The sequence below is a fragment of the Staurois parvus genome, unplaced genomic scaffold (assembly GCF_062004578.1).
Source record: "Staurois parvus isolate SC_StPar_1 unplaced genomic scaffold, SC_StPar_1.0 ptg000018l, whole genome shotgun sequence".
Lineage (NCBI taxonomy): Eukaryota > Metazoa > Chordata > Amphibia > Anura > Ranidae > Staurois > Staurois parvus.
Genome location: NW_028317814.1, coordinates 23,881,064 through 23,895,096, shown reverse-complemented (window position 1 = coordinate 23,895,096; position 14,033 = coordinate 23,881,064). Strand labels below are relative to the sequence as shown.

Genomic DNA, 14,033 nt, shown 5'->3' with positions numbered 1-14,033 from the left:
AAATGCTGTCCAAGGCAAACGCCTTATTTGCCTCACGGTAGATACGCCTCTGATCTTGAACTCTCCTAATGCCAATCTATGGGTGTAGACTTTTAAGGCACGAATATGGTTCCAGTGCACCAGAAGCCAAGTTGGTTTATATGTAGTGTACTAGATTATGTTGAGAATATCTCGTTCTAGCTATTGAATTTATGATATGGGTTGATGGAACTACTACTGTGTGTCTGTAGCAATTCATGTAAACTTACATTACATGCCTTTCTGCTACTGTTGTATAACATCTCTGCCTCCACTACTTCAATTGACCCACTGCGACTGTATTGTTGTGTACCTGGGTTATTTGTTTGGTATGTGATCAGTGCATCAAAAAAAATCAATAAAAAAGCAACTGATTTAAAGAAGAAAAAAAAAAAGACCCATCTGCTTCTGATGGTCATAGATGTCCATAGGAGCCTACTAGGGAAAGCTTACATGGTATGCTAATGGAAATGCTGCAGTGATCTGAAAAGTGAACCATGGCCCTCTTACACGGGTAGCACAATGGCTGAGTGGTTAGCACTAGCAGCACTTCCGAATTCCATCCATGACATTACCTGCCTGGAGTTTTCATGTTCTCCCTGTGCCTACGTGGGTTTCCTCCTGATGCTCCGGTTTCCTCCCACACTCCACAGGCATGCTGGTAAGTTATTTAGCTCCTGTCTAAATTGGCCCTAGTATGTGTATGTATGAATGTGAGTTAAGGACCTTATATTGCAAGCTCCTTGAAGGCAGGGACAGATGTGAATATGCATTATATGTAAACTGCTGCGTAAATTGGCAGAGCTATAAAAGTACCTGTAAAAAAATGACTAACTAAATACACAAAGTAGCAGCCTGGCTCTCCTGTGGTCCAACACCCCACCCTCAAGAACAGTGCACTAATCAACAGTGCTACTCAGTCAGCAAGAACACATTAACAACACAAAAACAGCGCAAAATCTAAAATTAAACTAACACAAATAAATAAACACTAAATTCATAATAAGTGTCTGTGAAAAAATATATATATATAAGTCCTTATTCCCATCAAAACCAATAAAAAAATCAAAAATATTCCAAATGTGCTTCCACCTATCCACCACGTGAGAAATAATGTTGACCGCACTCACCAGATGGAAGTGAGTAATAAGCCTCATAGTATATAAGGGATCCTATAACCCCTCCAAAGGAAATCAAATCTCCTTAGGTATAGCAATCGTCTCCACTCTATTCCTCCATGGATTCCTCAATAGTGTGCAGAGAAAAAAACTACATAGTGTAATACTGCCACTCCATATAGAATATAAAGATAGAATAAGGCCACTCACATGTTTAAATAAAATTAAAAGCCTTGTTTAATAGCCTCAATGGCTTCAAGATAATCAATTTCCAGAATGTAGATATAGGGACCTCACGCTTCTATAGTCACTGCAGAGGATGAACAGCCTTCCACCTCCAAGATGGCCGCTTGAACCGCATAAGCTGGCGTGAGTTCCAAACACTGGAAGTGACGTTAACCAGAATGACGGCGGACCGGAAGTGCGTCAACGCGTTTCGCCCCACCCACAGGGCGTTCTCAAGACCAAGAGCACATTGGTAGGGTGTGTTGGACCACACAAGAGCTGAGCTCTGTGTGAGGGAGCCATGCTCCAACTTCTCCAGATCGCTGCACAGGGTATTTTAACTGCGCACTTACCAGTTAAATAAAGAGTAAACGATGATCAGATTTATTGCTGTAGATGCCATCCAACTGCATTACAGCAATAAATCATGACGATTCAAACTCTGCTTTTTCTAGTGTGGAATAAAGTTGGTACCATAAGCAACAAAAGAAATATTTGTTGTTGCTGCTACTGGAAACTCACCTGGAAAGACAGTCTCTACAAATTCTTTGAAGGCTTTAAGGTCATCTTCTCCTCTGGAAGTCTTGGCAAGCAATGTGTAACCACTGCCAAATTTACTTTTTAGGTGCTGGGGGCTTCCGAGACACTTTAACTGACCGTTCACCATAATGGCGAGCCGTGTACAAAGAGCCTCACACTCTTCCATGCTACAGGGAAGAGAAAAAATGGTTTTAAAAGGTGATTTTTAAGATTCATCTTTCAGCTGAGCCCTCAGTAATTTCCAACATTCTCACCTATGAGAGGTGATGATCACAGCTTTCCCATTTTCCCGTGTCCTCGTCACAGCATCCCACAGCAACCTCCGCGCTACGGGGTCCATTCCGGTGGAAGGCTCATCCATAAAAATAACAGGTGGACCGCCAATCAGAGCAATGCCAGCACTGAGCTTCCTCTTATTTCCACCACTAAGAAAGAGAAAATGAGTGGTATAGTGTAACCAATAATAGCATGGTCTGCAGGAAAGAAAATGAGGAGGGAGCCAAGGAGAAATATTTTTACCCTTTCTAGAAAGACAAAATTGGCATAGGAATTTCTAGTTTATAGTGTGCATGAGGGCAGCCATTTATATATTGGCTTTACTTCATGTTTAGTAGTATTGTTCAATGACTGGGATTCACTTTCTTTCCAAAGTAGAACACAGGTAAGGCCTATGTATCACAAGCTCCTCACCTGTATGTCCGCACCAGCTTATTGGCGTAAGCCTCCAGGAGCAGACCACGCAGCATGTTCTCCACACAACTGGAAATGTAGGTCTCGGGGACACCGCGCAGACGAGCATACATACACAAAGTCTCCCGACCCGTCATGTGTTCCAGCAGCGGGTCAAATTGAGGACAATAGCCAATCCGCTGCTGAGCCTAAGAACAGAAAGTGTTGACAAACACATAATGTATAGTCTTCTTATTTAGAGATATATTTCAAAGAGATTAGCTTGATAAGATAACCCCATCAATTTGAGCTAAGGCTACGTTCACAGTAGCTCTGTCAGCAAGTGTCAGACAGGAGTTTGGGAAGCGTTTTTAATGCTTCTCAAACACCTCTGAAAATTCTGCACATGGCAGCACACAGTGATGTCCATACGGAAGCGTTAGCGTCGCGGAAAAACGGACGCCTCTGGTTGAGTCAGGAGGAGTTGAAGCCTCCCATTCAAGTCTATGGTGCCACTCTGCAAACCCCTGGCCGGCGTTTGCGGTGTGGTTGGGAGGCGTTTGTGGAGCGTTAATACCATTTAAACTTCATTATAGGGCGTTTTGGGAGCGTTCAAAACGCTTCACAAACGTCTGTCTAATGCTTGTCAAATGCTATAGGGGCGTTTGGCAAGAGTTAGAAATAAAGTCAAGTGTGAACGAACCCTGAGACTTTAAACACCTTGTTTTAAACTACAATTTATGATTGCATGTGTACATGGGTAGCCATATTTACTTACTACATACTCAAGCTCTGTTTCCTGCATTTCAGTGCTACACAATGATTTTACATGCTCCCACTGCAGGTTTATGGGTTACCAATCCAGTGTCAACAATGTTACAACTACACTACATGTGGTATAACTGATACCGTCACTAGATATAAGGCAGGGAGGTTGAGTGATTGCAATAAAATGCAGATTTCCCTAACCTTCAAATCTAGATATAAAAACAACAAGAAAAAAAAAAATTAAAATCACCTTCTTCATGCTGCTCAGGATACTATGTCCATCAATATATGCATCCCCCGAGCTGACACTTTCGTCCCCAGTCAGCATGCGGAATGTGGTGGTCTTACCAGCTCCATTAAAGCCAAGCAAACCGAAGCACTCTCCTCTGCTGATGGCTAAAGACATGCGGTCAACAGCAAGGACGAAGTCACGCCGACCATATATCTTAAAAAAAAGGATTATGCCAAGTTAGAGATCAATTTTTTCATCTGTGTTCAGATAGACTCAGAATATACAATTTTATTTTTATGGCTTTTCTACATTTCAGATTAAAAACATGGGGGATACGTAAACCCATCACAAAAAAATTTGGAAATTAATACAGAACATCATCCCTATAAAAACATCACGATAACCAGACACCTATATCAGGATGCCAGATAGATGGCTATCCAAGTTTTAACCACATAGAATATTGATGAACGATCAACAGTTCAGAACCCCAACGTGTTTCACCCAAATGGGTTTCTTCAGTGGAATAATGGGGTTTATATTCTGCTAGTTTCATTCTTCAAATGTCCAAAAATACATTCATCCATGCCGAGTGGAATTACAATAATGGTTGAGGCAGCCATGGCCAAAGTGATTTGTTTTTCACTCATTCAAGGGAGCAACCCTTATCTGCTTATATCCTTGGGAGTGTTGCACCAAACTCCATTACAAATCCAAAGGAGATATCCGTTCAAAAAGGAACATATCCCAGGAAATAGAAAGGATTGCAATTCGTCCCTAAAAAGTCCTGTGGCACTTGGTCTGTCCAACACCCAATTGAACGTAGTGTGTTCCAAGCGGCAGTATGGCATGGTATACTTATAAATATAGTGAGGAGATGGTGGGTTATGGTGGTTTTGTATCCAAAAAATAATGTTCAGAAGGTAAAAAGTCAGATTTGCATTAGCTAGAAGTAGTTTGTGACATTTAAGTCGACCTGTAAGGTTGATGTACAAGTATATGTATACTGGTTAACATTGCAGGAAAAGTCTAGTTAAATGTGGCTAAATATTAATATCAATATCATGACCTGGATAAATGAGAACCTTCAGACACAGTTGTATTTATAAAAGGTTCTTGAAATAAACTCTTTTTCTTTAATCGAATTATCAGAAAAAGAAACTCCCTGCCCAGGTCTCACCTTACTGAGCTCCCTGATTACTAAAGGGCTGCTGAGGGATTGCTCTACAGGAGACTCCAACACCTTCTTTCTCTCATCAGCTACATCTCGGTCCTCTGGGGGAGTGACTGGAGATTCTGGGAGTGCAGACTGAAAAAAAAGAAGATGGAGAGATATAGTATTTTGGCATAAGTAACAAAAGTAAAGAATATGTAAAACCAATATTTCAAATTCCTGATATGTGCCTGCTGTACTATGTACTTGTATGAAAAAGTATCCTGTTCTTTTTGTATTGCTTCCTTTATGTGAAATCCCTGGTGTTCCTGCCAGTGTCTCTGCTCAACTATTAAAAACTAACCACACTAGGCATGAGAGCACAGCGTTGTCAGTTCCCTAGAGCCTGTTCTCCTTCCATGATGAGACTTCTGCTGACATAACATCCCCCTTCCTCCCTGCCCAGCCATTCACAGTGAACACCAATGTACTGCTGTTTCACCTCCCCCAGCTCTCTGAGCTCCTTATGCAGCTGAGAACAGAGGGTGTGTTTATATATTTTTTATATCTATGCACAAATGTTTTGCCATTAATGTCCATTTTAAACTGAATGGGTTCTTTTATAAGGTGAGGGTTCACATATACTTTAAGGCAAATGCAGGCGTGTGTACTTTGTTCAGCCTCTAAAAAAATAAGACAGGTTAAACAAAATGTTTGTATTGTATTCATTTAAAATGACCATACTTAGCAAAAGGTATTTTGTAAATAATGGATTATTTGATTCTTTTCAGTTTTTTTTAACATATGAAGTTGAATCTAAAAAAACAGAAAGCAAAGCTGCACAGTCTAATGTTGGGAACCCGTTTATCCTCTAACAGAAGAAAATAGATCAACTATACAAGGAAGACACTACCACAGGCAAAAATGGCCAGTAATTTGTGTTTGCTTTGACCAATCATGTTACTGATGTTTGACATACTAGCTATATCACTGCCTCACCAGTTAACTAATTCCCCCCAGGTGGACGTCATATGACGTCCTTGGAGTGAAGTGGTTTTGCTGGCATGATGCCTGCATCTGCAAACATCATCTCGGTATAAAATTTTGCAGCTGGCAATTCCCTGAACAGCTACTCGATCACTTATGGGGCAGCGAAAGGCGGTCACCGCCTTACGGGAGAGCCCATGACCAGTCCGACCGGCGACATCTGCAGCAGTGAACAGAGAGAGAGAGAGAGGAACTGACATCATTCCTCCCTCTCTGTGACCCCAGAAACCAAAAGTGATGAAGATTGTGTCATTTTCGGTTCTTTGTTTACCTGGCCGTTAGTGGCCAGGAAAGTAGCTGATCAGACCGATCTGTGTCTGATTGGCTGCATTGGTGGCCAGAGGAGAGATCTGGAGTCTAGATCTCTTCTATAAAAAGGACCTGTCATGGCCCATGCTATCACAAGGGATGTTGTTAATCCCTTTTGACAGCAATAAAGTTGATATAAAAAATTAAAGCGACAGAGTAAAAGAAGTTTTTTATAAAATGAACAACAAAAAAGCGCCCCTGTGCTCACAAGCAAATGCATAGTCATATACAAGTCCCACATGCATATGTAGTAAACGGTGATAGCACCACACATGAGGTATCATCGCAAAAGTCAGAGCGAGAGCAAATATTTCTCCGGACCTCCTGTGTAACTCTAAACTAGTAACCTGTAAAAGGCATTGAAAGCACCTACTATGGAGATTTTAAGGTACCGTTACTCAGTGTAACATCATAATTTATATTTTACTAAAAAATTGGGTATTATATAGTGTTTATGTGCAATAAAATTCATTAAAATTTATTTTTTCCCCAAAAATTGTGCTTGAAAAACCACTGTGCAAATACCGTGTGCAACACCCATTTTATTCTCTAGGGCCTCTGCTAAAAAAAATATAAATATATAATGCTTGGGGGTTCTAAATCATTTTCTAGCAAAAAGAATGTAGAATGTTACATATATGTGAGAAGTGTCAGAATTGGCCCACTATTAAAGTGGTTACCTATTTTAATCAAACAATCATATATCAATTTATATTCCTTTAACAAACTAAATGTATTGTACCCAGTAACGATGTCTTAACTGCCAAAGCTGGCAGAGGATTCGACTCTCGATAATGAAGAGGAGACACAGAAAGGTCAGGCCTTGGACAGTCATTGATGTCAAATAACGACCCACTCCCGGTTGATAGAAAGAGTAGTAATTTGTTTGATAGCTGATATCTGGAAGGAATATGATAGTTATTTCGCTGAAATTATTCTTGGCTCACACAATCAACCACCATATATATATATATATATATATATATATATATATATATATATATATACACACATACATACACACATACATATATACATATATTTAAATTTCCAACTATTTCCAAAGCCTAAAGATGGTACTTTAAGCTCAGGAGCTCATGAAAGGTGACAGATGCTCATTACTCACTCAGCATTTTGCAGACAATTTCAGTTCCTATAGAAGAAGTGCAGAATTGCAGGAAGTGATAGTTTTGATAGAAGTTACTAAATGCTCGTCCCAGACAATAATTGGGAAGCACCAAAAATACAAGGTCCAGGATTCGAGACAGGTTTACCATGCCAAGGGCTGTTAAGAGAATTAAATATCTGAGTGTGAATGATGGTTGGACACAAAGCATTACAAAAAGATAAAGTCAAATTTACAAATCCTAAGAAAAGAAAGAAAATTCATGCTAGGACCGAAATAAACCCAAAATAAACAGCTAACGTAATATAGTACTTAGATACAAAGTATATAGAATTTCAAACCAAACAGCGTAGCACTGTATCAAAAATAATCATGAATATTAGGTATGTGCAAATAACAAAGTAAACTCATACAACATACCCCACGGTGAGTAGTGAAAAAACACAATTAATAAAGTTAGACTTTAAACCTGCAATACACTAGTGGCCAAAATTGTGGATACACCTTCTGATTTTGTCAGTTTTGGTTGATATCTTTACTTACTCCCTTGTTTTTTTCTTCTAGACATTAGCTATTCTATGCAAACGGTAAACCAATATTTTTGACAACATATGATACAAGTTTTGAATTAATTTGAGCAGATTTACTGAAAATTAATTGACAGACAGCTAGCTGGTGACAAGGTGAGGAAATTTTGCCAATTTTCGTTTGTATATTATTGTGTATATATTATAGTATTTGGTCAGAATAAAGCATTATGTTCCATAACAGTGATTCTAGTTGCAATGCCTCCAATGATATATAGAGCTTAGGAAACTATTTTCCATTTTATGTATTTTTTAAATGATATTAGAAGAATTAAATAAATTAAAATAATATTGTGCTGTTTTGACCTAAAATGTACTTAAATAAATATATTTGTAGAAATTAATGATGCTCTCAATCAAAAGGTCCGACTGGTCACCAAAGAAAAGAGCAGCAGCAATAACATTAAGAAATGAAGGTTATAGTTTTCTCGAAATTGCCAGGAAAATGGGTCAAGGAGTTTCTGCATCCGGAGTCCAGAAGCTGTGTGCATGACATACGAACACCAAAAGTATCAAAACACAGCAAGGCAAAAGAAGGAAAAAGCTACAACACCCAAAACTGACAAAAGAATTGCAAGACTTGCTTTGCAGAATAGAAAATCCTCTGCCAAGGATATCAACAAGGTGTTGTCAGATGGAGGACTGTCAGTGTCTGACCGAACAGTAAGAAGTCGACTTGTTGCTGCTGGAGTAAGAGCTAGAATACCAAGAAAAAAAACATTTTTGAACTGCCAACAAAGAAAGAAAAGAGTCGAATGGGCCAAGGAACATCAAAATTGGACAACAGAAGATTGGAGTGATGAAACACGAATTTCTATCTTCGGAAGCGATGGTGTTCGATGCGTGCGAAGGAGGTCAGGTGAAGAATGCCTTCCTGAGTGCATGACAGCAACAATGAAACACCCTCAAAGCATCATGATATGGAGCTGCATGTCTTGGAATGGCATTGGACGAATGCAGGTTATTGATGGCATTATTAATGCAGAGCGATACATCAAAGAGGTCCTGGAACCAAAGTTGATCCCATCAATAAGCAACTTAGCGGACAAAGGCACAGAATTTACTTTTCAACAGGATGGAGCTCCATGCCATACAGTTCGCAAATGCCTTAAATGGTTCAATGACAAAAAAATTCCTCTGCTTCCCTGGCCTGGAAATAGCCCTGACTTGAATCCCATCGAAAATCTGTGGTCAAGATTGAAACGCATGGTCTCAAGCAAGAATCCAAGCAACAAGCTAGGACTCATTGAGGCTATAATCAATTCCTGGCATCATTTGATCACAGAAAAGGATGTCAAAAGGCTTGTAGAGTCAATGCCTAGAGGGTGTCGGCAGTAGTTAAGGCCAAAGGCTAGCCAACACATTATTCAAAAAACACATTGTGACAAACTTTAAATTATCATTTTTATGCTATATAATAGCCAAGATGCATTATGGTACATTTCCAGCCAAAAATGAACTTTTTAAAATTGAATATTTTAAACTTATTTGTTTAAGGCATTCATTTACTATATTAAATTTTACTTGTGCTATAACATTTTTAGAGATTTTTATATAAAAAGTACTTGAAACTGCAAAAGTTTGTAAAAAAGTAAGGTGTATCCACAATTTTGGCCACCAGTGTAGATCATTAATTAATTAATTAATTAATTAATTAATTAAAACAATTAATAAAAATGTAATTCATATATGTGCAGTAAATAAATAAAATAGTGATAATTCATATATAATCAAAAACTCAGTGAAAGAGCCCATAAAAACAAAATAAGAGAGTCCAAAGAGATGTAAATCAAAAAAAAAAAAAAAAGATGGAATCCCTTTGAGGTTCAGTCTGAGAGAAAGATAGAAATCCTCCAGACCCCAGATAGCAGGCACGTTGCACCACCTCAGTGAAAGCAGATGGGGGGCTTACCAGGACTATAGGACCACTAAAGCATAATGGTCAAAAATGCTTGTAATATGCCAAGAGTCTATCCCTTCCCCAAAGCCAGCAATCTGGTCATCAAAATGGGATAAGAGATCATCGGATCAATTGGTCTCCCAAACCACCATGTCACAAAAACGCCCATACCCTTGGGTTCAATTATTACACCAAAAGTAAAGAAAGAAAAAAAAAAAAAAAAAAAAAAAAAAAAAAAGACACTCTCCATAGTGAAGACCAGCAATAAAAAGTAAAAATGTATCACACTTACACGAGTAAAAGAATATGCAGTACTTCTAGTATGCAAGAATGCCCATCCGCCAGAATTAAAGATGGCCAAGATCAATTGCGCATGCATGGTTGGTATGTGTCCTGGCTCTACCCTACGTATTTCGTCACATATGACATCATCATGAGCTCGGGCCTGACAGTCTTTTTCACAGTTGTTTTCTGCTTCCCATGGTTCAGTATCTAGCCTGCTCAGTGCATCCACATAAGCGCTAAGAAACTCATTGACTATTTATACACAGACAATTTAAAAAGCCACAGATGTGACCAATTTACCTCTAATTGCCATTTTAACCTGTGTGTGTCACCTTATGTGTCTGTACCAAGGCCAAACATTCCAGGAGATGGAAACTTTTCATCAGGGCCATTTGGCCATTTAATTTAAAAAGGAACCAAACAACTATGTGATAATAAATGACTTCATATGACCACTATCCTTAAATAAAAGACAGCATTTTGGCACGAAAGTCATATTTTCAGTGTCAATGCCTTTGGCACGGTTTCTGCCAGGGTATGCAAACTTTTGAGCACAACTGTATATATACTATATTGACAAAAGTATTGGAACACCCCTCCAAATCATTGGATTCAGGGGTTCCAATCACCTCCATGGCCACAGGTGTATAAAATCACGCCCCTAGGCATGCAGACTGCTTCTACAAACATTTGTGAAAGAATGGGTCACTCTCAGGAGCTCAGTGACTCCAAACGTGGTACCGTGATAGGTTGTCACCTGTGCAATAAGTCCATCCGTGACATTTTTTTGCTACTAAATATTCCCAGAGGAGTTGAAGCTGTTATAGCTGCAAAGGGCGAGAGAACTCAATATTGAACCCTACAGACTAATCCGATGGTGCCATCATTGATTACGAAAATCGGCCGACCAAGTCATAAAGTTCACCCCATATAACATGCGAAACTTCTGTTCCTTCCAGGTCACAGCTCATGAAAAACGATCGTACGATTTGACCATCATTGAGTCGAAAATCGGTCGCTTTTCAAGAATTTTCCAACATGCCCAAACACCAAAAAGGGGAGGAATCACGAAAATCGTCTGGTGCCACTGACCCACTGACAGAGCGAAAATCGGTCGATTATTCTTAGGTCCGATTTTTGGATGAAAAAACGGTCGAATTGCGACCCATGTATGGCCGGCCTAAGGCTGGGTTGTCATTAAAGTTCATGTGTGTGTAAAGGCAGGCACCCCAATATTTTTTGCAATATAGCATGTATATATATTAGAAATTTCACAGACTTATGTAATATATAAATAAATGTGTCACTAATCACACTGAATAAATACATAAAACATACGTATTGTGCAAATACAAAAGTTAAACCTGAAAATCCATACTCAATAAACAAACAAATCCAATAAAAAAAATCCACCAGCAATAAATAAGTTTAGTGTCCCCCGCAGTGATCATACTTTGTGCAAGTCTAACAGTTCCACACACTTGAGCACTATGTAAGTAAATCCTTTCCTTCTCACGTGTCAGGACACTCTGTGTATAATCCCATCCTCCACCTTTAGTGCTTTATAGGTGTACTCTCACAAAACTTGATGGACCTCTATATTTATAGAAGGTCAAAAGCAGCATGTATATGACACTGGATTTCATAGCACTTCTCCGCAACTGCCTCCAGTGCTCCCCTCCACAAAATGTATAATATAGCTCAAAACACAATAAAGAACTCCATAGTGCTCACTGCATGCTTATTTTATTTTAAATCAGCGGTTAACAACACTCAAATTAAGAGACGATCATTCAGCATTTAAAACAAATCCCTGGAGAAGCCTATCACTGCTCTTCTGCCTGTGTGAATGCAGCAGCACCTGATAGGACCGAACAGCATGATGACATCATTGGACACTCCCCACCTACGCAGCCAAGTCCCTAATGGACTGCCTTAGAGGTTGGAGGTCCTAGGGTGCATCACGCTTTAAAATACACACCTCCTGACTTATTACTCGGACACAGGAAACCTTTTAGTACTGGACCTGTTATTAAATGAGTACACCTCTTTCGAAAAGTAAGATTTTAATCAATATCTCAATGAACACAAGAACAATTTCAAAACTTTTGAGAAAATTAGTTTTATAGAACATTTTTATAGCTCATTACATGAAAGTAAGGTTAATAATATAACTTTGATTACAAAATCTTCAGTTTTACTCAAATTAGTTGATGCAAAAATGATGTGCCGAGAGGACAGTTCTGAAATACTGTTATGACGTCACAATACTTGTGACATCTTCATGTGCTGTGATTGACCAAAGCATTGCACCTGACCTGTGGTCAGGTGCATTGCTTTGGCCAATCACAATGCACTGTCACAGCACAGTGCATTGTGGGGTGCGGTGGGTGAACAGCCTGCCGAACGCCCTTACTGCTCGAGTCTCGAACATAAAGCCCATCACTAGCAACATCTTTTTCCATTCTTCAAGAATGACCTCTTTTCGAGCCTAGATGCTGAATGAAGAGTGACCCAAAGGTGTTCTATGGGGTTGAGATCAGTTCAGTCAAGTTCCTCCACCCCAAACTCACTCCTCCATGTCTTTATGAACCTTGCTTTGTGCACTGGTGTGCAGTCATGTTGGAACAGGAAGGGGCCATCCCCAAACTGTTCCCACAAAGTTGGGAGCATGAAATTGTCTAAAATGTCTTGGTATGCTGAAGTGGAACTAAGGGGCGAAGCCCAACTCTTGAAAAACAACCCCACACCATAATCCCCCCTCCAACAAACTTTACACTTGGCACAATGCAATCAGGCAAGTACCGTTCTCCTGGCAACCGCCAAATCCAGACACATCCATTGGATTGCCAGACATAGAAGCATGATACGTCACTCCAGAGAACATGTCTCCACTGCTCTAGAGTCCAGTGGCGGCGTGCTTTATACCACTGCATCCGACGCTTTGCATTCCATTTAGTGATATAAGGCTTGGATGCAGCTGCTCGGCCATGGAAACTAATTTCATGAAGCTCTCTACACACTGTTGTTGTGCTAATCTGAAGGCCACACAAGTTTGGAGGTCTTTAGCTATTGACTCTGCAGACAGTTGCAGACTGTGCACTTCAGCATGCGCTGACCCCGCTCTGTCATGTTACGTGGCCTACCACTTGGTGGCTGAGTTGCTGTTGTTCCCAGTTGCTTCCACTTTGTTATAACACCACTAACAGCTGACCGTGGAATATTTAGTAGATAGAATTATTGCACAGGTGACAACCTATCACGTACCACACTTGAATTGACTGAGCTCCTGAGAGCGACCCATTCTTTCACAAATGTTTGTAGAAGCAGTCTGCATGCATAGGTGATGATTTTATACACCTGTGGCCATGGAGGTGAATGGAACACCTGAATCCAATGATCTGGAGGGCTGGCCCAGTACTTTCAGCAATATATTGTATATACTCACAAAACAATTTAAAAAATATATAAATATAAATAAAATACACCCAAATCACCAGAAAATCTGTTGCAATCTAACCAAAAAAATAAAGTCAACCTGAATGTAAGGAGTTTCACACAAACCTGCTAATGCTGATATGGTAACATGCTTATAAAGAGATGAAAGGAGTCAGCTGAATGTGGGGCTTAACATCACTATTTCCAGCTCAAACCTAATAAAGGCATTCAATATTGTTCCTTTGTTAAATTTCCTATTGGTGACAGCTGTATGCTAACTGTAGCAGTAAGAGTTTGCCATTCCTACCTTGAATGCTCATGATAGTGACCGATAAGAAGGTGGCTGTGCCAGACAGAATGTTGAAGATGGTGAGTCGGGTGTATGCGGTTGCAGTGGAGGTGAATAGGAAGCTAAACAAGTACATAAGGGGAATGACAGCCCAGCCATAGAGCAGTAACATTATCATGACATCCACCAAGTGATGATCATCTGTGTACGCCCGGACTCCGAATGCCTGAAATACCACCTGTCAGAGAAAACAAGTAGAAATTAGACATGTGAAGCAAATAGGAGACGAGAAGTCCTTCAAAATGACATTCATTGATATGTGATGGAGA

General features: G+C 39.7%; 1 protein-coding gene and 1 long non-coding RNA gene across 2 annotated transcripts in view; one reads left to right on the top strand and one right to left on the bottom strand.

The window, feature by feature from the left end:
• ABCA3 (ATP binding cassette subfamily A member 3) overlaps positions 1 to 14,033 on the bottom strand; it is a 95,607-nt gene that overhangs the window by 3,782 nt on the left and 77,792 nt on the right. Inside the window, exons 23-30 of the mRNA XM_089683106.1 lie at positions 13,723 to 13,942; positions 7,206 to 7,364; positions 6,822 to 6,979; positions 4,751 to 4,879; positions 3,589 to 3,783; positions 2,592 to 2,779; positions 2,156 to 2,326; positions 1,884 to 2,068 (exon numbers count right to left, since the gene is read on the bottom strand). Coding sequence (XP_089539232.1) covers positions 1,884 to 2,068; positions 2,156 to 2,326; positions 2,592 to 2,779; positions 3,589 to 3,783; positions 4,751 to 4,879; positions 6,822 to 6,979; positions 7,206 to 7,364; positions 13,723 to 13,942 — 1,405 coding nt within the window. The remainder of the gene's footprint in view (positions 1 to 1,883; positions 2,069 to 2,155; positions 2,327 to 2,591; positions 2,780 to 3,588; positions 3,784 to 4,750; positions 4,880 to 6,821; positions 6,980 to 7,205; positions 7,365 to 13,722; positions 13,943 to 14,033) is intronic.
• On the top strand, positions 7,648 to 9,327 carry LOC149473193 (uncharacterized). The gene is made up of 2 exons (XR_016313563.1): positions 7,648 to 7,888; positions 8,156 to 9,327. It is a non-coding gene; the product is annotated as an uncharacterized LOC149473193 (long non-coding RNA).